The sequence below is a fragment of the Amblyraja radiata genome, chromosome 1 (assembly GCF_010909765.2).
Source record: "Amblyraja radiata isolate CabotCenter1 chromosome 1, sAmbRad1.1.pri, whole genome shotgun sequence".
Taxonomy (NCBI): domain Eukaryota; kingdom Metazoa; phylum Chordata; class Chondrichthyes; order Rajiformes; family Rajidae; genus Amblyraja; species Amblyraja radiata.
The window spans coordinates 75,442,007-75,465,094 of record NC_045956.1 but is presented as its reverse complement, the minus strand read 5'-3'; the positions used below and the strand labels follow the sequence as shown (position 1 = coordinate 75,465,094).

Here is a 23,088-nt window from a genome sequence, read left to right as displayed (position 1 = left end):
GAGAATTAAGGCAATATGTTTAGTGAGGGATGAATAGGTTAATGCCTCGCCAACACTGTCACTTCCTTCTTTGTGTTTTAATCGTATGTGTTAAATGTATGTTTTTAGTGTTTAGCTTGTTTTATGTGGGGGTGGGGAGGTTGGGGGAATCTTTTTCTAAACTCTTACCTCGACGGAGATGCGATTCCGTATCGTATCTCCATCTGCACTGTGGCCTTTGCTGGAGACCGACTTTTAGTGCTCCACCGCGGGGAGCCTATGGGACTTTAACATCGCGGAGCCCGCCCGCGACCCCTTTGCCAGGGATTGACCTCGGAGCTCCAACCCGTGGGTGCTTGCGTACTTTAACATCACAGAGCCCGCGGTCTCTGGTCAGAGACCAACTTCGGGAACTCCAAGCCACAGGAGCTTCGACCGCTGGCTGCAGCAGCTTCGATCACCCCGACACATGGTTCGACTGCCCCGACCACGGGAGAATAAAGAGGAAGAAGATTGGACTTTGTTGCCTTCCATCACAGTGAGGAATGTGGGGAATCCACTGTGGTGGATGTTTATGGTTAACTTTTATGTAGTTGTGCGCTTGTTGCTTTTTCTTCTCGTATGGCTGTATGTTAATTCGAATTTCACTACCTTAATTGGTACACGTGACAATAAAATACGTTTGACCTTGAAACCTTTGAATATGCGAAAGAGGAATATATCAATGAGTGATTACCTCAAATAGACACTAGGCGCAGGAGTAGGCCATTCGGCCCTTCGAGCCAGCACCGCCATTCAATGTGATCATGCCTGATCATCCCCAATCAGTACCCCGTTCCCGCCTTCTCCCCAAATCCCCTGACTCCGCTATTTTTAAGAGCCCTATCTAGCTCTCTCTTGAAAGCATCCAGAGAACCTGCCTCCACCGCCCTCTGAGGCAGAGAATTCCACAGACTCACCACTCTCTGTGACAAAAGTGTTTCCTCGTCTCCGTTCTAAATGGCTTACTCCTTATTCAAAGGTATAATGGTTCAAAGGTTCTTTATTAGTCACATACACCAATTGGTGTCGTGAAATATGTATTGCCATTGCAGCACATAAAAAAGAAAACAGCATAACAATAATAAAGAAATTTAACATAAAAAACATCCCCCCACAATGGTTCCCATTATGAGGGAAGGCACAAAGTCCAGTCACCATCCCCATGTTCACCCATAGTCGGGCCTATTGAGGCCTCCACAGATGCCTTTACGGAGGCCCGATGTTCCAGGCCCTTCTCGCCGGATGATGGTGCTCCGGCGTCGGGAGAATCCTCACAGCACTTTGGGGAAACCTGGAACGGCCGCTTCCTTACCGGAGACCGCGGCTTCCGAAGCCAACAGGCCGTGCTGAATGGAGCTCCACCACTGACGATCTCGGCGAGAGATCCCAGGCTCCTGATGTAAAGTTTCAGCGCCGCGGCTGGCCGCTCCACAGTCCTGCTGCTCCGCGATGTTCATCGGCGGTCTTCAGCTCACCAGAGTTCCAGCGTGGCGACCCGGTCAAGGCATCGCCCGCTCCGAGATAGCGCTCCAGCGCTGCGCTGCCGCCGAAGCCGAGGTTCTGGCCGGTCCCCTCAGGAAACGCCGCTCCAGGCCCGCTGGTAGGCCACGAGGATGGGTCGAAGGTGCAGCCCGGAGAAAAGCTGCCTCACCGACCAGGTAGGGACCCTGAAAAGCAGGTCCCCCCCCCTCCCCCCACTTAAAAAAGACTAGAACTCCGAAAAACAAAAACTCAACTAACTACAAATAAAAAAAAGAGATGAAACAACGGACAGCTGCAGGCTGGGAAGCCGTTACCCATAAGGACGGCGCCATACCTGTCCTGTACGGGTACAGATTGCATATTTTAAATGCAATCACAGCTGCTGTGATTGGAGTTATCCTGAAAAGCAGTGGGAGCTGAGGAATTCAGTAAAATTTGGAAGTACATGGGGACATGACAGGGTTTGAGAGTTAATTGAATTTTTTTTGTTAGTCAGGTTAGGAGAATGTATTGCCCGAGAGGATTTTCCATAATGAATGATCCTTCTATCAATTATGTTTTGAATTTTGATGACATTTTTACATATTTGTTAAATGATTTATTTTCTTGAGTTTTATGGTAAATTGATAGTTCAGTGGATTACATAATTATTTAACAGTTGTTTTGGCAGGGATGACTGTTGGACAGCACTATAATTCTAGTTTATCTTAAAGGTACTTGGCTATGTAATTCAAATTAAGTGGGCAAATCTCAGATTCTATTTTAACAGGTTCTTGTCATTGTATTGCAGTGTATTGCACCTCAATACAGTCATGGGCTGACAGACCCTTTGGCCCATCGTGTCCATGCTGACCATCACATACCTATTTATATTAATCTCATTAATTTCATTCATCGGCACTAAATCCCAGATTCCAATCACCCTTTCGGTGAAAAATGTCTTCCTTGGAACCCCTCTGAAGCTTTTATTCCTTTTCTTAACATCAGCCGATTCATTTTAGAAGCCTCTGCTGTGGGAAGAGGTTTCCTACCATCTCCTCGATCAATGCCTCTCATAATCCTGTGTATTTCCTTGAGTTCTAGCTTCTGCTTTCTCTTCTTCCTGCTCCCAAGGAAAATTAACCCTTTTTATCCACTCAAAACAAATCCAGTCTAGGTCAGGCAGCATCTGTGGAGGCATTGCACAGGCAACATTTTGGGTCAGGACTCTTCTTCAGACTGATTGTAGTAGGGGATGAGAAAACTGGAAAAGAGAGGTGGGGGTGGGACCAAGCCTGGCAGGTGAGCGGGGGAGGGGGGGGGAGGGGGAGGAGGAAGTGATTGGGAAATGGGTGGAATGAGTGAAAAGGAGCCAAAGGTTGTCAGATAAGGAGAGAAGAAGAATAAAGTATAAAGTCAGGGAGGGAGACGAGGAGGGAAAAGGGTGGTGGGGGGGGGGGGGGGGGGGGGGGGATAAAAGGGAAATGAAGGACTTTGGCATTGGAAATGAGGGGAAAAGAGCAGGGTGAAGGCAGGGAAAGGAGGATGAGATATAGTGGGAGAAATGGGTGCATAATGGGGAGGGGCACAAGAAAGAGAGGGGTGGGGTGGGGGGAGTTAAAATTGGAGAATTTGATGTTCATACCATTTGGGGTTTAAGCTAGCCAAGTGGAATATGAGGTGCTGTTCCAGTTTGTGTGTGGCCTCACTCTGACAATGGGAATGGGAGTTAAAATGATTAGCAACCAGGACCCAATTTAAAATAGTTAGCAACCAAGGCCTGCTAGATCTCCTGGTTGTTAATCATCTTAACTCTCCTTCCCATTTTCATGCCAGCTTTCTGTGTTTGACATATTCCTTTTGGATACGGCACATCCAGATAACTGCTGCATAAAAATATAAACTTTGTACTTCAGTACAGGATGGGGAGTCCATTTGGAGCTGTATAATCTGGGACGAGACTCTCCAGCTATTAAACCCTCTCAGGATCTAGTACGAATCCATGAGATCACATCTCATTCATCTTTGCTCCAAATATGGTGCACTCTTACTCATTCACTCCTCATGAGCCAAACACCTCGTTCCAGGGTTTTATAAATATCGAGATCAAAATTACACCCTGTTTTCTTTGAAGATTGACCAAAGCCCTGTCCAATCTTAGCAAGACTTTCTTTTGTTCATGACCACTTTCACACCTGAATCCATAATTGTTTTTTGTACCTGAATTTTAACTTTCTGAAGACATCTGTACACCGACGTTTTCTGATTTCTTGGCTTAAAAAAATGTCTGTTTTCTTTACTTTGCATCGCCTAATGCCTCCCCACATAATTGTAAGTTGTAAATGGCTGGGAATAGAGGCAGCGGCTCAACTGTGGGCCACTCTGCCACCCATTTAACCCCTTTCCCAACTAATTTTGCTTCACTATTGTCATTTGCAGTAAAGTCGAAAACACACATATGGGATTATTGACAAGACTTTAGAGATACAGCGTGGAACCAGGCCCTTCCGCTCACTGAGCCCACGCTGACCAACGCTGACCAACGATCACCCTGTACACTAGCAAAATCCTACACACACTAGGGTCAATTTATAATTTACAGACACCAATTAACCTGCACATTTTTGCAGTGTGGGAAGAAACCAGAGCACCTGGAGAAAAGCCACGCAGTCATAGGGAGAACGTACAAACTCTATACAGACAGCACCTGAACTCAGGATCGAACCCAGGTCTCGGGCGCTGTAAGGCAGCAACTCTACTGCTACGCCACTGCCTATAGCTTCTGCCATTCCTTTGTTCCCCACTACGTTGTTGTCTAACTGTAGGGTGAATTTCCTTGTTTTTCTAACATTTTGCATTGACCTGGGTAAAGTTGGCGCATGCGTGCTTTACTGTCCTCGTTGCAGGCATCATGTTCTGTGTGGGTGGAAGAGGAGGGGCAGGCGACCCGTTCCGCAGCATTGAATGTTACTCAATCAGCAAAAACAGCTGGTTCTTTGCGCCTGAGATGAACAGTCGGCGACGGCACGTTGGAGTCATCTCAGTGGATGGTAAATAATATTTTGGATAATAATCCCATTCACATACAAGACATTGGTTAGGCCACATTTTGAATACAGTGTACGACGTAAATTGCTGGAGAAGCACAAAGTGCTGGAGTAACTCGGTAGGTCGGGCAGCATCTGTGGAAGGAATGGACAGGAAAGTTTCAGTTTGGGACCCATCTTCAGACAACTGTGTACAGTTCCATTTGCCCTGCTATAGGAAGGATGTCATTGAATTGGAAAGGTTGCAACATCCACCCTTAACATGAACTGGGAAGTAACATCGCAGGCAAGTGGAACTAGCTCAATTAGACACCATGGTTCAGATGCAAAAAGGCACAAAGAGCTGGAGTAACTTTGAGGGCCAGGCAGCATTACTGGTGAATATGGATAGGCGAGGTGCTTGGTCAGGATCCCTTTTCAAACTGATTTTGCGGGGGGGGTGGATGAAAGCTGGAAGAGAGAAGGGTGGATACAGGTGAGGGGAGTTTTGATCGGCTGATGGTTGGACGAAGGCCAGAGATGAAAGGACATAAGGTGTGAGTCAAAAGGATTGAAGAGTTGTGAATTATGAAGCTAGGGGAAGGACTAGGTGGAAGGGGAGTTCGAGAGGGAGGAAGTGGGGAGAAATTGGTGCAAGTCCAGGTAAGGAGGAGGATAGAGCGGAGAGAAGGGGGGGGGGGGTGATTTGGTAGTTGCCTAATGATGGAAAATTCAATGCTCATACTGTTGGGTTGTAGGCTACCCATGCGGAATGTGAAGTGCTGTTCCTCCAGTTTGTGTGTGGCCTCATTCTGGCAACAGAGGAGCCCAGGACAGAAAGTTCAGAATGGGAAGAGGAAGTAAAATGGTTAGCAACTGGGACATCCAGTTGACCTGAAGAAATGTGTTCAGTGAGCCTCATCAAAACAGTTGCCAAGTCTACGCTTGGTCTTGCCGATGTACAGGAGGTCACATCGGGCACACCAGTTGCGGTAATAAGGTTGGAGGAAGTGCATGTGAACTCTCTCACCTGCTGGGGCCCCTGGTTGGAGGTGGGGGAGGAGGGCAGGTGTTACATCTCCTGCCGTTGCAGGGGAAAGTACCTGGGAAAGGGGTGATTTGGGTGGGAAGGGATGAGTGAACCAAGGCATTGCAGAAGGAGTGGTCTCTGCGGTAGGTGGTGGGGAAGGGAAGATGTGACTGGCGGTGGGATCACGTTGGAGGTGACGTAAATGATGTATTGAATGTGGAGGCTGGTGCTGTGAAAGATGTGGAATAGGAGGACTCTGCCCAGGACGGGTTAGGTCAAAGGTCCAGTTCTTGGTTCTTGGTTTCTTGGTCCTCCAAAATATTCCAAATGGAATTTAAACTGGAGGTGGTGAAGGTAGGGCTTAAGCCAGAAAGGGTCCATACTGTAAGCTCTATAACTCTGACTGTTTGAAAAACAGTGTATGAATTCTAATATTTCTTGTTAATTGAACCGCAGGTAAAATCTACGCAGTTGGGGGTCATGATGGAAATGAGCATTTGGGCAGCATGGAAGTATTTGATCCAATGACAAATAAATGGATGGTGAAGGCTTCTATGAACACTAAACGGTACGGAAATCTTTAAATTCTGCTTCAAAACTATGAGTTTCTTTATTTTACAATTAATACTTCTCCAGCTGGTAGAATTATAACCAAGCAGAAGGTGGCCTTTCAGCCCATTAATACTATGCTAGCTCCCATAAAGCGATCCGACTGCAGTCTATCTTTTCCCTGCCCATCTGCAAACTCGTCCGTCAAAATCTCCCTTCCCTGACAGTTGCAGTATCTTAAATGGTACTCCCGGTCACTTGTATAACTTGAAGTACTTCTGTCATTTCAACAGGAAACCATTCCAGTAGGTAGTTTAGTTTAGAGATACAGTGTGGAATCGGGTCCCTTTGGTACACCGAGTCCGTGCCGACCAGCAATCACATGTACATTAACGCTATCTTACACAGCAGGGACAGTTTACGATCTTTACCGAAGTCAATTAGCCTACAAATCTGTACGTCTTTGGAGTGTGTGGAAAGTTTGAGAATCTCCAGCTTGTCCTATAAATTCTGATACCAGTGTCCCATCCTGCACTAAATACTGTTTGTTAATCTCTGTGCACCCAACACTGCTGGCCCACATTGGTTCGTTCCTGATCCCCAGTATCTTTAGTTTAATTTACTTCATTCAGAGGCCTATCTCAGGACTAAAAGTGGAATATGCCCCCTGGAACTCCAGCCCGTCTGGAGCCGGCAGATCCATTTCCATAGACGACTTTGCGCCATTGGCCCCTTGTTAGACTACTCTCTGAAGTTGTAACCTCTGTTGGTCTGGCAAAATGGATAAACCAGAAAGGCTCTAGAACCAAGTGCTGGAAAATAGGTGGTGAGCCTGTAGGTGCATGTACATTGCCCTCTATAATGTTTGGGCCAAAGACCCATCATTTATTTATTTGCCTCTGTACTCCACAATTTGAGATTTGTAATAGAAAAAAAATCGCATGTGGCTAAAGTGCACATTGTCAGATTTTAATAAAGGCCATTTTTATACATTTTGGTTTCTTTTTTTTTTTGGAGGAAAGACTAGGTGCCGAGAGCTCTCTTATACCTGCATTAAGGAGGCAATTAAACACACCTGAGCAATTACAAACACCTGTGAAGCCATGTGTCCCAAACATTATGGTGCCCTGAAATGGGGGGACTATGTATAAACACAGCTGTAATTTCTACATGTTGAAACCAAAATGTATAAAAATGGCCTTGAATAAAATCTGACCTTGTGCACTTTAACCACATGTTTTTTTCTATTACAAATCTCAAATTGTGGAGTACAGGGGCAAATAAATAAATGATGGATCTTTGTGTGGGTCACTGTATGTCCACAAGTTATTGTGATTTTTGATGTCAATGTGATTTTTAAAAATATCTGCAGGAGAGGCATTTCTCTGGCTTCCCTCGGGGGGCCAATTTATGCCATAGGAGGTCTAGATGATCATACGTGTTTCAGTGATGTTGAAAGATACGATATTGGCTCAGATGTGTGGAGTTCTTTGGCAGCAATGAATACACCAAGAGGTGGCGTAGGTTCAGTTGCACTTGGGGTAAGAATTTCTTAAACTCTACAGTTTTGTGTACATATATATCTTAATTTGCAAACTGAAGATTATCTGATATGGTTTCGACTTTGATATGTACAACGTACAATAATGCAGTAATAATATTTGCACCATCCCCTGAAATATAATGGGGAAATAAGGAGAAAAAAACACTGGTATTCATTTGTTCGGGATAACTCATTGGGTCTTCAGTTCTTTGTTAACCCTGTTAAATCATATTTGGAATACTGTTAACTAATCTGTACTCCACATTATTAAAATGATATAGGAGCATTGAAGAAAGTGAAAATCAAGACAAAAAATCTACAGTTGCTGGAAATATGAGATAAATCACAAAATGCAGGAAACACATGTGCAGAAACAGTCTTTAACCTGTTTCACATTCTACTTTTTCAGTTTAGTTTAGCGATACACCGTGGAAACAGGCCCTTCAACCCACTGAGTTCATGCTGATCAACGATCACCTCCTACACCAGTTCTATCCTACACATTAGTGACAATCTTTACATAAGCCAATTCACGTTGTATCCGAAGAAGGGTCTCTACCCAAAACATCACCTATTCCTTTTCTCCAGAGATGTTGCATGACCGCTGAGTAACTCCAGCATTTTGTGTCTATCTTTGGTGTAAACCAGCATCTTCACATAACACTGTCTTTGGAATATGGGTGGAAACTGGAGCACCTGGAGAAAACCCACGCAGTCACAGGAAGAAAATGCAAACTCCTTACAGACAGTACCTGTAGTCAGGATCGAACCAGGGTCTCTGGCGCTGTGAGGCAGCAACTCTACCGCTGCGCCACCGTGCCGCCCAGGATGCAGGGTGCAGAAATTATTTTACTAGAAAGTTGTGAAAGATCTGAGTGTTTACAACTGAAGGGATAAAATGAACAAGCTGGAGTACTCTTCCCATCGATCCTGCCCTGAAGAGGTGAATGGTGCCACTGGCTCGCTTCCCATTGCATCTCCTTTTCCTCTGTACTCATGTGATTGAATGTAATACTTTGTACATCTCGACACTTTTAGAACTACGTATATGCAGTTGGTGGGAATGATGGAATGTTAAGTTTGTCCAGTGTCGAGAGATATGATCCCTACTTAGACAAATGGATGGAAATTAAGGATATGGGACAGAGAAGGGCTGGAAATGGAGTTGGTGAACTGAATGGCTGCTTGTACATAGTTGGTGAGTGTTACATTTTCACAATTGGGACACTTTCAGAAAATGATTCCTATTCATATTGACATATACAATGTTTTTTTTTTCTAAATGATCCAGTTGGCCAATGGCTGGTTCAGGAAGGTGTTGCTTCAAGCCAGCAGTAAATAGTCTGGTAACTGTAGGCAGACCATGGAGAATATAGAAGAACTGAAGTTTGGAGAAAAAGATGGAAAAAGAGCTGATTTACAGTCAACTCAGATACTTTTAAACATCGCAACTGGATTCCCAATACATTTCATTCCCACTACCATCTCTGCCACTTATAATGTACATCCATGTGACTAATCTTCCATTATTTATTTGCTCGGGAGCAGTAAGAAATGGGAACGGGAGCGGATCATTTGGCCTTTCAAGACTGCTGTAGCATGCATCAGGATCATGCTCATCTCCTACCTCCATGCCTCTTTCCTGCACCACTGTTCACGTGTTCCCTCCCTGCCTTAATATTCTGAATTGTATCAATCTCTGTCCAAATGAATTTGGTGCCTGGAACTCTCCATCCCCGAGCTCTAGAAGCTCAAAGATTTATCACCTAAGAAATCTTTCATCTTGTACCTTTATAGAAACATAGAAACATAGAAATTAGGTGCAGGAGTAGGCCATTCGGCCCTTCGAGCCTGCACCGCCATTCAATATGATCATGGCTGATCATCCAACTCAGTATCCCGTACCTGCCTTCTCTCCATACCCTCTGATCCCCTTAGCCACAAGGGCCACATCTAACTCCCTCTTAAATATAGCCAATGAACTGGCCTCGACTACCCTCTGTGGCAGAGAGTTCCAGAGATTCACCACTCTCTGTGTGAAAAAAGTTCTTCTCATCTCGGTTTTAAAGGATTTCCCCCTTATCCTTAAGCTGTGACCCCTTGTCCTGGACTTCCCCAACATCGGGAGCAATCTTCCTGCATCTAGCCTGTCCAACCCCTTAAGAATTTTGTACGTTTCTATAAGATCCCCTCTCAATCTCCTAAATTCTAGAGAGTATAAACCAAGTCTATCCAGTCTTTCTTCATAAGACAGTCCTGACATCCCAGGAATCAGTCTGGTGAACCTTCTCTGCACTCCCTCTATGGCAATAATGTCCTTCCTCAGATTTGGAGACCAAAACTGTACGCAATACTCTAGGTGTGGTCTCACCAAGACCCTGTACAACAACAGTAGAACCTCCCTGCTCCTATACTCAAATCCTTTTGCTATGAAAGCTAACATACCATTCACTTTCTTCACTGCCTGCTGCACCTGCATGCCCACTTTCAATGACTGGTGTACCATGACACCCAGGTCTCGCTGCATCTCCCCTTTTCCTAGTCGGCCACCATTTAGATAATAGTCTGCTTTCCTGTTTTTGCCACCAAAATGGATAACCTCACATTTATCCACATTATACTGCATCTGCCAAACATTTGCCCACTCACCCAGCCTATCCAAGTCACCTTGCAGTCTCCTAGCATCCTCCTCACAGCTAACACTGCCCCCCAGCTTAGTGTCATCCGCAAACTTGGAGATATTGCCTTCAATTCCCTCATCCAGATCATTAATATGTTTATGTTAGACTGACCTCTGGTTCTAGACTGCACTGTTGACCAATAAAAGCAAATGTGCTGTGAAATAATTGTTACACAATTACAAGCTCCTGATTTAAAACAAAATACCACTGTTTATTCAACTATTTATTGCAAAAACACAAATTGGGAGTGAAAATTAATATGTGAAGTACATAGCACATTTTGCTCATTGCACTGTGCCAATAACATAAAATGCACCATATTGACTGGGTGAGGTGGTATTTGAATTTAGTTTAGAGATACAGCGCGGAAACAGGCCCTTCGGCCCACCATGCCCGCTCCAACCAGCACATTAACACTACCCTACACACTCGTGAGACAATTTTACGTTTTATAGCAAGCCAATGTGGGACAAGCCTGCAAATCTATATGTCTTTGGAGTGTGGGAGGAGACCAAAGATCGCGGAGAAAACTCACACAGGTCACGGGGAGAACGTACAAATTCCGTACAGACAGCACCCGTAGTCAGGATCAATCCCTGGTCTCTGGCTCTCTACCACTACGCCACCATGCCTCCCCGAATTGATTCCCGAGCTGCTGCTGTACTGAATTATTAATTTCCATTGATGCACTGATAGAATTTCTCTAGTTTCTTTTACTTCATAATTTTAAGGATAAAGATCTATAATGTCTCCCTATTAGCACTTCTACCTTTTGAAATTAAAACATTACCTTGCCTTCCCATTTGTGAGGAAACAGGATGTAGCTCACTGATGAAAGGACCTATCAGTTGGTATCATGTTATGTACAACTGTGGTTTGGAGAAGAATAAGTTAGTTTAAAATGGGTGATTGGCTGAGATTGACAATCTCTGATACTGAAAATGGGTGCAATTTGTATTGTGCCATGTAGCAATGTTTCGGCACCTTCAACATTACAATAGGTGGTTTATTGTTATTATTTTGTACTCATAGTAGGTTTGTGTGTCTGATTTAGGTGGGTTTGACGATAACTCGCCGCTCAGCTCTGTGGAAAAATTTGATCCTCGTACAAACAAGTGGGAATATGTGGCTGAGCTAACAACACCCCGCGGTGGGGTTGGTGTGGCATCTCTAATGGGGAAGATCTTTGCCGTTGGTGGCCACAATGGCAACGTTTATCTAAATACTGTGGAAGCCTATGATCCGATAATGAACAGGTGAGATGTGTCAATCCGGCAGCTCTGTGACTAATGAGCGGGGCAAAATGTGACATATTTCACACTGATTTAAAAAAAAAATGTTGTTGGCTTTTGTAGTGTAGCTCATTACTGAGGATTTATACCCACAATAAAATCTCCTTGGGTAAAATACAGCGTTAAGCCCCTGTCCCACTTAGGAGACCTAAACAGCAACCTCTGGTGACCTTGCCCGCCACCCAAAAAAAAAATCAAGGTCGAGGTGACCTGCAACCTCCTACCAATTCCCATGCATATGTTGAAAACCTTCCTCGACTATGAAGAAAACCGGCTTCGACTAGACCTGCGACTAAAAAATTATCGCTTCTTAAAACGGCAACCTATTTTCAGTCGAGGCCGGTTTTAATCATGATGCAACCTAGATGAAGCCTCGACCACGCGGAAACCACTTTCGACCATTAGGGAGAGTGACCAAAACCTCCAGTGACCTCATGGAAACCTTGGGTGGCGAGCAAGGTCACCAGAGGTTGCTGTTTAGGTCTCCTAAGTGGGACAGGGGCTTAATGCAATTCAAGGCTGTTGCACTTTGTAATCCAAGTCTAAAGGGCCTGTCCCACTTGGCGATTTTGCTGGCGTCATATCAGTGTCGTGAAAAGATTTTGAACATTTCAAAATCCAGCGGCGACAAAAAAAATGTTGCAACACTTGAAAAAACACCGCGCGTTATACGTCATCAGCCGTGTCACCGCCGCGTCATACGTCGTCACGCTGCGTATTTTTCGGTGACCTGATACGTCAGTCAATGATGCCGGCAGTCGCATAAAAAATTGCCAAGTGGGACAGGCCCTTAAGTGGGTGCCCTGCCCCTCAATCACTCCGGAAAATATTCTCTTTGCTACTAGCTGGTACTAGTAGAAATCCATTCTTAATTTCTTACAAATGGTCTTGTCTGCCCATTTTCAGGAGGAAAAAAAACTGTCCTCCACTCACTGAAAAACATTCTGTGATTCAAAATAATTTGATTAGGGCTCTGAGGCTAATTGCTCTAAGTTTGTGTGCTGCCTTTCAGTGACTTGAAAATGAGCACCACAACTTCTTATCATCTTCAAAGAAAAAAATATTTTTTTCTCCCCATTTTTACTGAGAACCACATTGCTATGATGAAATGACTAAATGGCCTCAATGCCTTATTGTTTTTTCTTTTTCCTGTGTTGTAGGTGGGAGTTGGTTGGATCCATTTCACACTGCCGGGCTGGGGCAGGAGTAGCTGTGTGTTCTTGCCTGGTCAACCAAATCAGAGACATCGGCCTGGGATCCAGCAATGTTGTCGACTGCATGTGATTTCTACCATCGACACAGAATTCAGTAGAGTTTACTGAAGATAGATTTTTTTCTTCCATAAATTACTGTTCCATGTAGCCGGTAACCGTAGAGAGAGAAAGAAGGCCAGGGAGAAGCTCAAACTTTGTAGATTTTATTTCACATTGAAAAAGAAAGGTTTGTTGGTATTGCAGTTTCTATTTATAGGAAACATTAAATCTACTTTCAGTCTCTTCCCTTCTGTTCCCATTTTGTCCATTTGCCAGTCCTTGGTGGTACGTCAGTGGCCCCACTCTCTTCCTTCCCTGTCCTCGCCCCCTTTCAGGGTTCCAAATGCATTTAAATTCTAGGAAGTTTGGCACCAAGTTCACCAAGCAATAATTATTTAGTTTTGTGAAGCCAAAAGCAACAGTGCACTGTTCATTTTATTAGCTACTGTATTTACAACAAAGCTATTATTTATAAATCCTGACATTGTGAATTCTTAATAGCTTCAGACAAAAATCTTGCAGCCGATAGATTTATAACTAAGGTTTCTAGTTATGATTCTGACTTAATACCCATTTAGAACAGTGCACATTGATAATGACTGACTATTCGTTAGTACCTTTGATCCATGTCTTATCATCTTGCTTTGTCTCCTCAAATTGTATATTCCACAGTTATGTATGAACATTGCACAAATTGACATGAGCTAACTGTGAATGTTTATTTTATGGAATAAGGGAATTATTACAATTATTTTCCAGGATAAGGAAATGACTTGTTTCTCATGAATGAGTGAAACAAAAGTGGAAACCATTTCTAGTACTTCTCCCATTCTGAAAATTCTGAAAAGTTCTGAGGCCACTCTGTATTTCACAGTGAGTTCTTGATCATACTGGGATTCACCAGGAAATTAATGTGCTTGTCCACTGCAGAGGTGTAAAACGCTAAAATTGTGTGCATCCCTTTTTGCCATTTGTGCCCACATGGCAGAGGCCCCTTCAAGGAATACAAGGATATCGGAAGAAGGATAATAATTGCAAGTAATTTTGGGAAGTAGATGGGAGAATGCTAACCCCTCTAGCATTTATAACTATGATTTTGTTTTTAATTTAAATTAAAGCAATAACAAATGCATTGGCACTTAACAGTCTAAACGCATTGGGCTACAATTTGCTATATAATCCAAGGTGAAGTTCAAAAGCTTCAAATAGCACCTATGTAGATGATTTAATTTATTAGAAACCTAATTCTCCCCCACTAATTTGCCAATAATTCTTCCTGGCCTGTTATTTTAGTGAGGAGGTAAAGAAACGCATGTGGTTATTTAACCACTGACTATATTTAAAAAATACAATTTAATGAATATTGATGAGATTCATATGATGATCTAAAGTAATTGTCTTTATTACCTTCGGGAATCGTTTTCACTCTGGGATAAGCTCCAATGTGATACTTGCAAGCCACCAACAATGCTTAAAAATTAAATTAAAACATTAAATGTTATAAATATTTACAATGAGACTATTTGTTTTGTATAGCTCTGGTCTAAAGTTACATTGAATTGTTCAAAATAGTTTAATTATGGTTGTGTTATGAAATTTATAATGTAATGACATTTTGCTCTATTTGGAAGCGTCCAGTTCCATGTAAGTCCTTTGCTACGTGTGAGAGAGGTTTAGTTTAGTTTAGAGATACAGCACGGAAACAGGCCCTTCGGCCCATCGGGTCTGCGCCGACCAGCGATCCTCTACACCCACTAGGGACAATTTTTTTACATTTACTAAGCCAATTAACCTACAAACCTGTACGTATTTGGAGTGTGGGAGGAAACCGAAGATCTCAGAGAAAACCCACGCAGGTCACGGGGAGAACGTACAAATTCCGTACAGACAGCACCCGTAGTCGGGATCGAACCCGGGTCTCCAGCGCTGCATTCGCTGTAAGGCAGTAACTCTACCGCTGCGCCAACGTGACCGCCCTATGCAATGTCATAATCTATGGACACCAGATTTAAGACATTATAATGCAAGCACTGACATTGTCCATGAACAATATCAATGGCACATTAAAACAACTATTACCTGTGTGGACATGTAAACTCCTTTTATTGTACACCTATGCAAGCCACTTAAGTAAATGCAATGCAATTACAATGTTCCCGACCAGCGTGTAAAACCATGCTTGCTCTTTATATCATCTTCCAGTTTCTCTGCTGCCCGAGATTCATCCGGAGGCGGCACCGACGCCCCCACTCACCCGGTCCGCTGCTAGTTCGGGGCCAGGGTTAAAACTCCATGCGGTGTGGACAGAGCGGCCGCCAAACACAGATGCGCCAGAGGTGAGGGTGGGAGATATGAGCGGTGCCTCGGGGAGGGGGGGGGGGGACCACCGCCGTGTCTCACCTATCACACCATCCAGGGCCGGATTTGGATGAAGAGAGGCCCTAAGCTATTTCACTTGTGAGGCCCCCTCCCAAACCCCCACCCCTCCCACAACTAGAGGACCATGACTACCCGACAGTGACAGTGTGACACATTTTGTTGTCCTACTGTATGTTGTCATTAAACAGTTGGTTTTAAAATACATATGTGATTCACTGCGGAGCAGGCGATGCCTTACCTGGATCGCCGTTTGAAGCTCCGGAGTGTTGGGCCTGCTGCTTCAACATCATGGAGCTGTGGTTAGCGGAGCTCCCAGCCTCGGGCCGCACTGATTTCAACATCGCGGAGCCCTGGGATCCCTTTACCGAGGGCCGCCAGCGTGAATCTCCACCCAGCTCAGCCTGTGGACTGCGGGAGCCGCGGTCTCCAGTAGGAAGTGGCCAATTCGGAAGTCCAAGCCGCTGAAAATGTTCTCCCGTTCCGACGTCGGATGGTGACCCTCAAATTTCATTGTACCAATGGCCATGGGGGGGGGGGGGGGGTCCATTGGAGACGGGAAAAGGGATCATCAATGGGGGCGAGGACTCCTTCCCATGGAAGAACGGTGTGAGGCGGAGGCGACGGAAGTGCAACAAATCATGGTGGGTGCGGAACTCATAGAGGTGGGGATGGAGGGGGACAAAGCTGAGGACTCTGCTGACCTGTATGACGACCAGCTTTTCAAGCTTATCTTCATACTGGAAAGATGTATGTTAATAAAACAAGTTGTTGGTTCTCTGAGGCAGGCACCAAAACAGACTGGTGGCTGCCTGTCCCGCTGAGTTACGCCAGCATTTTGTGTCTATCTTTGGTTTAAACCACGATCTGCACTTCTTTTCCTACACGGTACTGTAATGTAAACTGAGTGATTGCATAGGAGAACATTACTTCATGGCAGGTTATTATACTCCATTTTTGAGAAATCTGTAATATTGATTGTTTTGAAACGTGATTACTGAAGGGTTGTTGTAAATGAGTGAAGATATGCTGTGCATTCCAGAGCTTCCATCTGTTCATTCAAAGGCACACAATATAAGCAACTCCATAATTCAACTTCTTCAAAGTCAGTTTGAAGAAGGGTTTCGGCCCGAAACTTTGCCTATTTCCTTCGCTCCATAGATGCTGCTGCACCCGCTGAGTTTCTCCAGCATTTTTGTCTACCTTCCATAATTCAACTGTCAAATCACATTGGAATGATGAATGAGAGGGGATATTATCTTTAATTCAACTGCGTAACTGCTTAACTGCTGAATTTAAATTATTTGGTCAATGATTTAGAGTTCATTTTTAGACTTAGCAGATGACACAAAGCTGGGTGGCAGTGTGAACTGTGTCGAGGATGCTATGAGAATGCAGGGTGACTTGGACAGGTTGGGTGAGTGGGCAGATGCATGGCAGATGCAGTTTAATGTGGGTAAATGTGAGGTTATCCACTTTGGTGGCAAAATCAGGCAGGCAGATTACTATCTAAATGGAGGCAAGTTGGGAAAATGGGAAGTACAATGGGATCTGGGGGTCCTTGGTCATCAGTCACTGAAAGTAAGCATGCAGGTGCAGCAGGCAGTGAAGAAAGCAAATGGCATGTTGGCCTTCATGACAAGAGGAGTTGAATATAAGAGCAAAGAGGTCCTTCTGCAGTTGTACAGGGCCCTAGTGAGACTACACCTGGAGTATTGTGTGCAGTTTTAGTCTCCCAATTTGAGGGAGTGCAGCGTAGGTTCACTAGGTTAATTCCCGGGATGGCGGGTCTGTCATATATTGATAGAATGGAGCGGCTGGGCTTGTATACTCTGGAATTTAGAAGGATGAGAGGATATATTATTGAAACATATTAGATTATTAAGAGTTTGGACACGCTAGAGGCAGGAAACGTGTTCCCGATGTTGGGGGAGTCCAGAACCAGGGACCACAGTTTAAGAATAAGGGGTAAGCCATATAGAACAAAAGCGCCTTGAGTATTAGAAAGGCGCTATATAAATCCCATCCATTATTATTATTATTATGAGGAAAAACTTTTTCACATAGAGAGTTGTGAGTCTGTGGAATTCTCTATCTCAGAGGGCGGTGGAGGCTGGTTCTCTGGATGGTTTCAAGAGAGAGCTAGACAGAACTCTTAAAGATAGCGAAGACTTCTTTCAGATTTGGCTATTGTCTAGTGAACTCCGGGCCTGAATATTTTGCAGGTCTTGTTGCAGTAGACTCGGACTGCTTCATTTGCCAGACAGTTATTTGCTCTGACTGGAATTAAAGATTGTAAATCCAGCTCCTGGCCTCATGCTGGGCAGCAGAGGGGAGTAGCAGGTAGAGTTGCTGCCTCAGGGTTCAGCAGCATAGATTTGATCTTGTATGTTGTCCCTCTGAACTTGTGGATTTGTCATAGGTGTTCCAAGTTCTCTCACCCCCCAATAACGTGCTGGCTATACGTTAATTGGTTGCTATAATTTGTCCATTGTGTAGATGGGTGAAAGAAGGTCAGGGTGGAGTTAATGAGAGAAAGAAATCTGGGAAAATAAGAGGGAGAATTAAAATTGACAGGATTGATCCGAGAACTGGAATGAACTCAGTAGTCCATATGGCCTCATTCTATGTCACAGGAGAATATGGGATGGATGGTCATTGATAGACCAGCTGAGGATGGTTGGACCGAGACACTGTCATGAGGAACCTCCGCACTCATGTCCCGTGGCTGAGATGATTGACCTCTGACAACCACGACTATCTTCTCTGTGTGAGGTATGACTCCAACCACTGGAGGGTTTCCTGTTGATGTCCCTTGACATAATTTTGACCTGAACTCCTTAATGCCAACTTGGTAAAATGCCACCATGATAGCCCTCATGCAAAGTTAGATAAATTGAAAGTCTGAGTGGGGAAGGTTGCAGGGCTGTGGGGACAGTAATGGCATAATAATGTCATGGTGGCGGAGACATGTGGCATTTTGGACATGGAAGAGGATCAGCAACCTTTGTGATGATGCAGACACGGGCCGAATTTGGAATTGATTTGGAGTTCGGCAGGTTGTCTGCTGCACCTGTGAAGGGAAGATTGGTTCTGGTGATTATACAACTTGGGTCTCAGGAAATGAAATCAGCAGGTACACAAAAATGCGGGAGAAACTTAGCGGGTGCATCAGCATCTATGGAGCGAAATAAATAGGCAACGTTTTGGGCTGAAACCCTAATCAGCAGGTTGGCCTTCCTATTGTTTGACAGAAAGAGATGAGTTACTCCAACACTTTCTGTCTATTTTCAGTATAAACCAGCATCTGCAGGTCCTTCCTACACATCTCTGTAAATTCTCCCTGTATAAATGGGTGGGATTTCCATTACACAGTATATAGTGGATTAATTTGAACATTTCGAATTTGAAGAACATCTTTGAAGAAACAAAGAACTGCAGATGCTGGACACAAAGTGGGTGGATTAACTCAGCAGGTCAGGCAGCATCTCTGGATCAGCAGGTCAGGCAGCACCTCTGGATCAGCAGGTCAGGCAGCATCCCTGGATCGGCAGGTCAGGCAGCATCTCTGGATCAGCAGGTCAGGCAGCATCTCTGGAGAAGATGGATAGGTGATGTTTCAGGTCGAGACCATTCTTCAGACTAATTGGGGGTGGATATAAGTTGGAAAAAGGGTGTTTGAACTCTGGTGAGTTCAACTCCTGGCCCTTTTCTCCTTGTGTTGCAGCTTGCAGGCGACTGGTGGTCTGTCTTCAGGCTTCAGCCTGGCTTCTGGCGACAGCCACCAGGGGGTGCTGCACGTCAGCCCATGAGCGACTGCTGCCTTCCACCTTCTAAACATCTGTATCCACACCTGGCTGTTGACCAGAGCAGCATGATAGGAATTCACTACAACACAAGGTGCCACCAAACCACACATTTCCAAAGAGAGTTTTATTGCAACACTATTTATTTTATTTTCACTGCGCTTTGTGTCACTGTACTCCACATGCGGGCCAAGAACATTCTTCATCATAACACAATGCCTCCTGTGCGTAGCAGCAGTATCTTGGCAAGCAAAGTTTAATTTATAATCATTGCCTGCTGGCAACGGACTGTGACTGACATCAAGAACAGCTTGTGATTTAATAAACTGCAGCTTTTGCGTAAATATTCTAGCTCGTTGCACGGTCCTGTCAGGGAAGGTTTGTCAGAGGGGCCAGAGACACTCTAGCCTGTGGTGGATTGTCACCAACTTCCCAATTCGAAACACCTTCAGTGTCAACAATCCCAGTGGGTGCAAGAACATCAACGGCTACTGGGGTTCAATCACAAGTTAGTATCTATGCATTTATGAAACACGCTGTCAGTTCAAACTAAAGCTTTCCAACTGTTACCAGGGGAACAAACTTCAGTTTTTACCAGCATTTGCAGTTCCTCCCTACTCAGTTTTTAATCCTTTGCCCTGCCCCACCTCTCTCCCAGCTTTCTAACCCCCCCCCCCCCACAGAATCAGTCTAGAGTAGGGTTCAGACTCAACCTAAACTATCCATGTTCTAACATTTTCAATCTATAGGTGTACAGTGTTAGCTGGGTTAGGCAAGACTTTACACTGTCTAAGAAAAAGGTACAGAAAATGAGTATTTGTGGGATACTCATTGGTGCAGGAGGCCACTCAGCCCTCAGAGTCCATTCCGCCCCTCATTCAGGAAGAGATCCTCATTTCAACCACTCTTTACCTGAAAAGTGCTGCCCCTTAAAACCCCTGCTGGAAAAGTTAGAATGAGAGCACCAAGCACGGCCCGTGAGCAGAGTGGATCTCACTGCAGTCTCTTCTGCTGGGCTCCTGCTGGGTGACATGCACCGTCTCTGAGGATGTTTAGGCAAAATGATAGCATACTGTAGAGAAATTGACTGCCTGACCCGCTGAGGGGGTGTCACAAAGCCCTTTTGTGTAAACCAGCATCTGTTGTTCCTTGTTTCTGCACCAGGATGTCAAAGGGCTTGGGGCAAGTTGCTGAGAGGAATGAGCAGCAGCTGGAGGTAGGAGAGTGCAACTGCTGCAGGGAATGGGATGGGAATCAAACTGTAGAGGCCAGAGTGACTCAGTAATCCAGCCAACATCTGCAACGAGAGAGAGACACACAGTTAACATTTCAGGTCAGCGACCTTTCACCAGAAATGGAAAAAATAGAAATCCAACATGGTTTAAGATGCAGAGAAGGGGGGGGGGGGGGGGGGGGGTGAACAATGGGAATGTCCGGATGCCCTGCATCTGCATCGTTCTGCTTCTCTCTAGGGCTCTATGTCCCACTACACCCACACTTTTCATTTTTCTCTCACATTCTCTGATTTTGTTCCTCTTATTTATATTTGCTCCAGATGTCACGTGATTAAAAGCTCCTTCATTCAGCTGGCACCGTCTTCCACAGCGCCTGCTGTGCCTCACACAGCCCCAGCCATGGTGATCCCAGGTTGATGTGGCCGGGTGGCTCACCAGCGATGAGGGGTCGTGGTCAATAGTGATGTGGGGATGGTCCTGAGTGGATGCCTGGATCCTGTCAAATCTAAACACGTCAGGTCCAATTCCACAACAATTTAACTTCCTCCCTTCCTTCCTTCCTTCACTCAGCTAATCAACCAGTCATTGTTTCTCCATTATTGGAGACATCAGCCAGTTTAGGTTACATCCCCTAAACTTTTGATAAGATGTAAATACTCAGGCATTTATTCGCTCTCTGTAGCACTAGAAGTAGAATTCAGTCTCGTTACCAAAATAAATGTTTCTTCTTCTTGGGGGCAGTTCCTTAGGATTGAGGATGATTTATTTTAATTCTGGTTTTGTAATGTTGAAGTGACTAAAGAGTCAAGGTGGGACCTGCAGACTCTTCCTCGGATGGGGCAGTAGGTGGCTGAGGGGATGGGTGGAAGGTGAATGGATAATATGCCGGATGTAGTTACACAATCAACTGCAGATGCTGGAATCTAGCAAAACACAAAGTGTGCAGGAACTCAGCTGGTCAGACAGCATCTGTGGAGGGAATGGACAGGCAATGTGCAAGATGTGGTGCTCCTTCTACAGAGGGATTTAAAGAGACAGCATTGGTGGTATCTTCATGCACATGGAAACAGCACAACCCGCTGTTGTCCTCTAAGACATAAGTCATACTGACTTGAAATACATTGTTCCTTCAACATTGGGTCAGAAGCCTGGAGCTCCATATTCAAGTGCCTTGAGGGATAACTTCTCTGCATGAACTACAGAGTTTCAAGGTGGAAACCTGCCACTATTTCTTACTCCTGGAAGGAGTGGCCAATAAATGCTGTCTTTCTCATCCACTGTGTTACCTGTTCACACATGTCAAAAAGAGATCTTGGCACAAATTCACTAATGCAATGCAACATATCACTTTGCTTCAGATTTTAGACAGATGATAAGATTGATTGCCAGTACAGGTTTCATTCAGAAACAACAGTTCAAATTCCATACTAGTACAGGGCTGGCACCTGGCCAGGCTGGTGTTTAAGGCTCGGCTCCAGACGGCATAGACGGGACTATCAACGCGAGTTTATAACCTGGCCAATGCAGGAGACCTAGATTAGCGATGCTGGGATGGATTAAAGCTGTTGCGCAGTGAGTTCTGTGCCACGTAAACAGAGCCCTCATTCTGCTCACCCAGCAACACGTTGTTGACCGTTACCTTTGGATCGATGGGAAACTTGTTTCTGACATTCAAAGAACAAATTTACAGAAAATGGCAAAATGGTTAGAAGCAGGAATAGACAACCACCTTTCATCAACATCATAGGTGACGGAACAACTCAGCGCCATTGTCCAGCATCATTTCCACGTGCGGATTGCCTCTGCGCAGATGTCTATCATCTTGGGTTTGGATTAACTCAATAACTGGGCCTCCATCGCCTACCAGGGTAGGGAATTCCAATGATTCACCGCCTACTCATAATCCACCCTCGTTTTGTACGATCAGAAAACGTAAATATGATGTGTGCTTCCCGCAGTGCGTGGAAAAAAGCTAAGGCATGACTTGCACTGACACAAAGTCTTCAACACGCTTACGACTACAGGCACTGAGATATTATGGTCTCTTGCCATCGCAGCAGCAGGCAACTTGTGCAGAGTCAGGCTCCCAGAGGCAGGGGGATAATAACTAGCGGATAGTCTGCAGCCGGTGTGTTGGTGAGAGTGTCCATGATCTGATGGCAGCAAACCATCTGACAGAGCGGGTGCCCGTTTATCGAGCATGGTGCTGCTTTCAAATTACTTAAGTGAGACCTGAGAAAGCTGGAAGATTGAGCAGCAATTGCAAAGCTGCCAGAGTAAAATGATAAACAGATGGGGTCAGAGTCGGCACAAGGAGGGTTAAGTCCAAGAAAAAGCTGGGGAGGAATACAGCCAGGAAGAAAACATTTCAACTGCATTGGCCGGGAATCGAACCCAGGCCTCCCGCGTGGCAGGCGAGAATTCTACCACTGAACCACCAATGCAACAGATGATAATAATCTTGCTGTCAGTGTACTCAATAGTTGCATCCGCAGGGAATATCCTTTTTTGGGTATTATACATTAGTCATTTGGCTTCTGCAACGTATTAGACCACTCAGCAAGATTGTGGTTCATTTTCTTCCTTAATCACATTCTCCTGCATTATTCCCCGTGTTCCTTTAACCCTTTAGTGTGCAGAACGCTAGAGAATATTGCCCCAGTCTTCAGTCCTGAGAGATGTCCCCACCCTCCTCACCCGGGTTGACCAGCATGCACAACATGCCCCAAGAAGAGGCCAAACTTGACCGACTTGGCACAGCAGTTGATTCTGCTGCCTCACAGGTCCAGCCACCTGGGTTCAATCCTGATCTCGG

At 44.9% G+C, this 23,088-nt stretch overlaps 1 protein-coding gene and 1 non-coding gene across 4 annotated transcripts in view; one reads left to right on the top strand and one right to left on the bottom strand.

The window, feature by feature from the left end:
• klhl8 (kelch like family member 8) overlaps window positions 1-14,370 on the top strand; it is a 29,923-nt gene extending 15,553 nt beyond the window's left edge. For all 3 annotated transcript variants that reach the window (XM_033024479.1, XM_033024470.1, XM_033024487.1), the window contains 6 exons: window positions 4,389-4,532; window positions 5,995-6,106; window positions 7,460-7,628; window positions 8,669-8,828; window positions 11,366-11,567; window positions 12,764-14,370. In XM_033024479.1, coding sequence (XP_032880370.1) covers window positions 4,389-4,532; window positions 5,995-6,106; window positions 7,460-7,628; window positions 8,669-8,828; window positions 11,366-11,567; window positions 12,764-12,887 — 911 coding nt within the window. In that variant the 3' untranslated portion in view covers window positions 12,888-14,370. The remainder of the gene's footprint in view (window positions 1-4,388; window positions 4,533-5,994; window positions 6,107-7,459; window positions 7,629-8,668; window positions 8,829-11,365; window positions 11,568-12,763) is intronic.
• An 8,276-nt stretch (window positions 14,371-22,646) lies between these two features.
• trnag-gcc lies at window positions 22,647-22,717 on the bottom strand. The gene has a single exon. It is a non-coding gene; the product is annotated as a tRNA-Gly (tRNA).
• Between the last annotated feature and the right edge of the window lie 371 nt (window positions 22,718-23,088).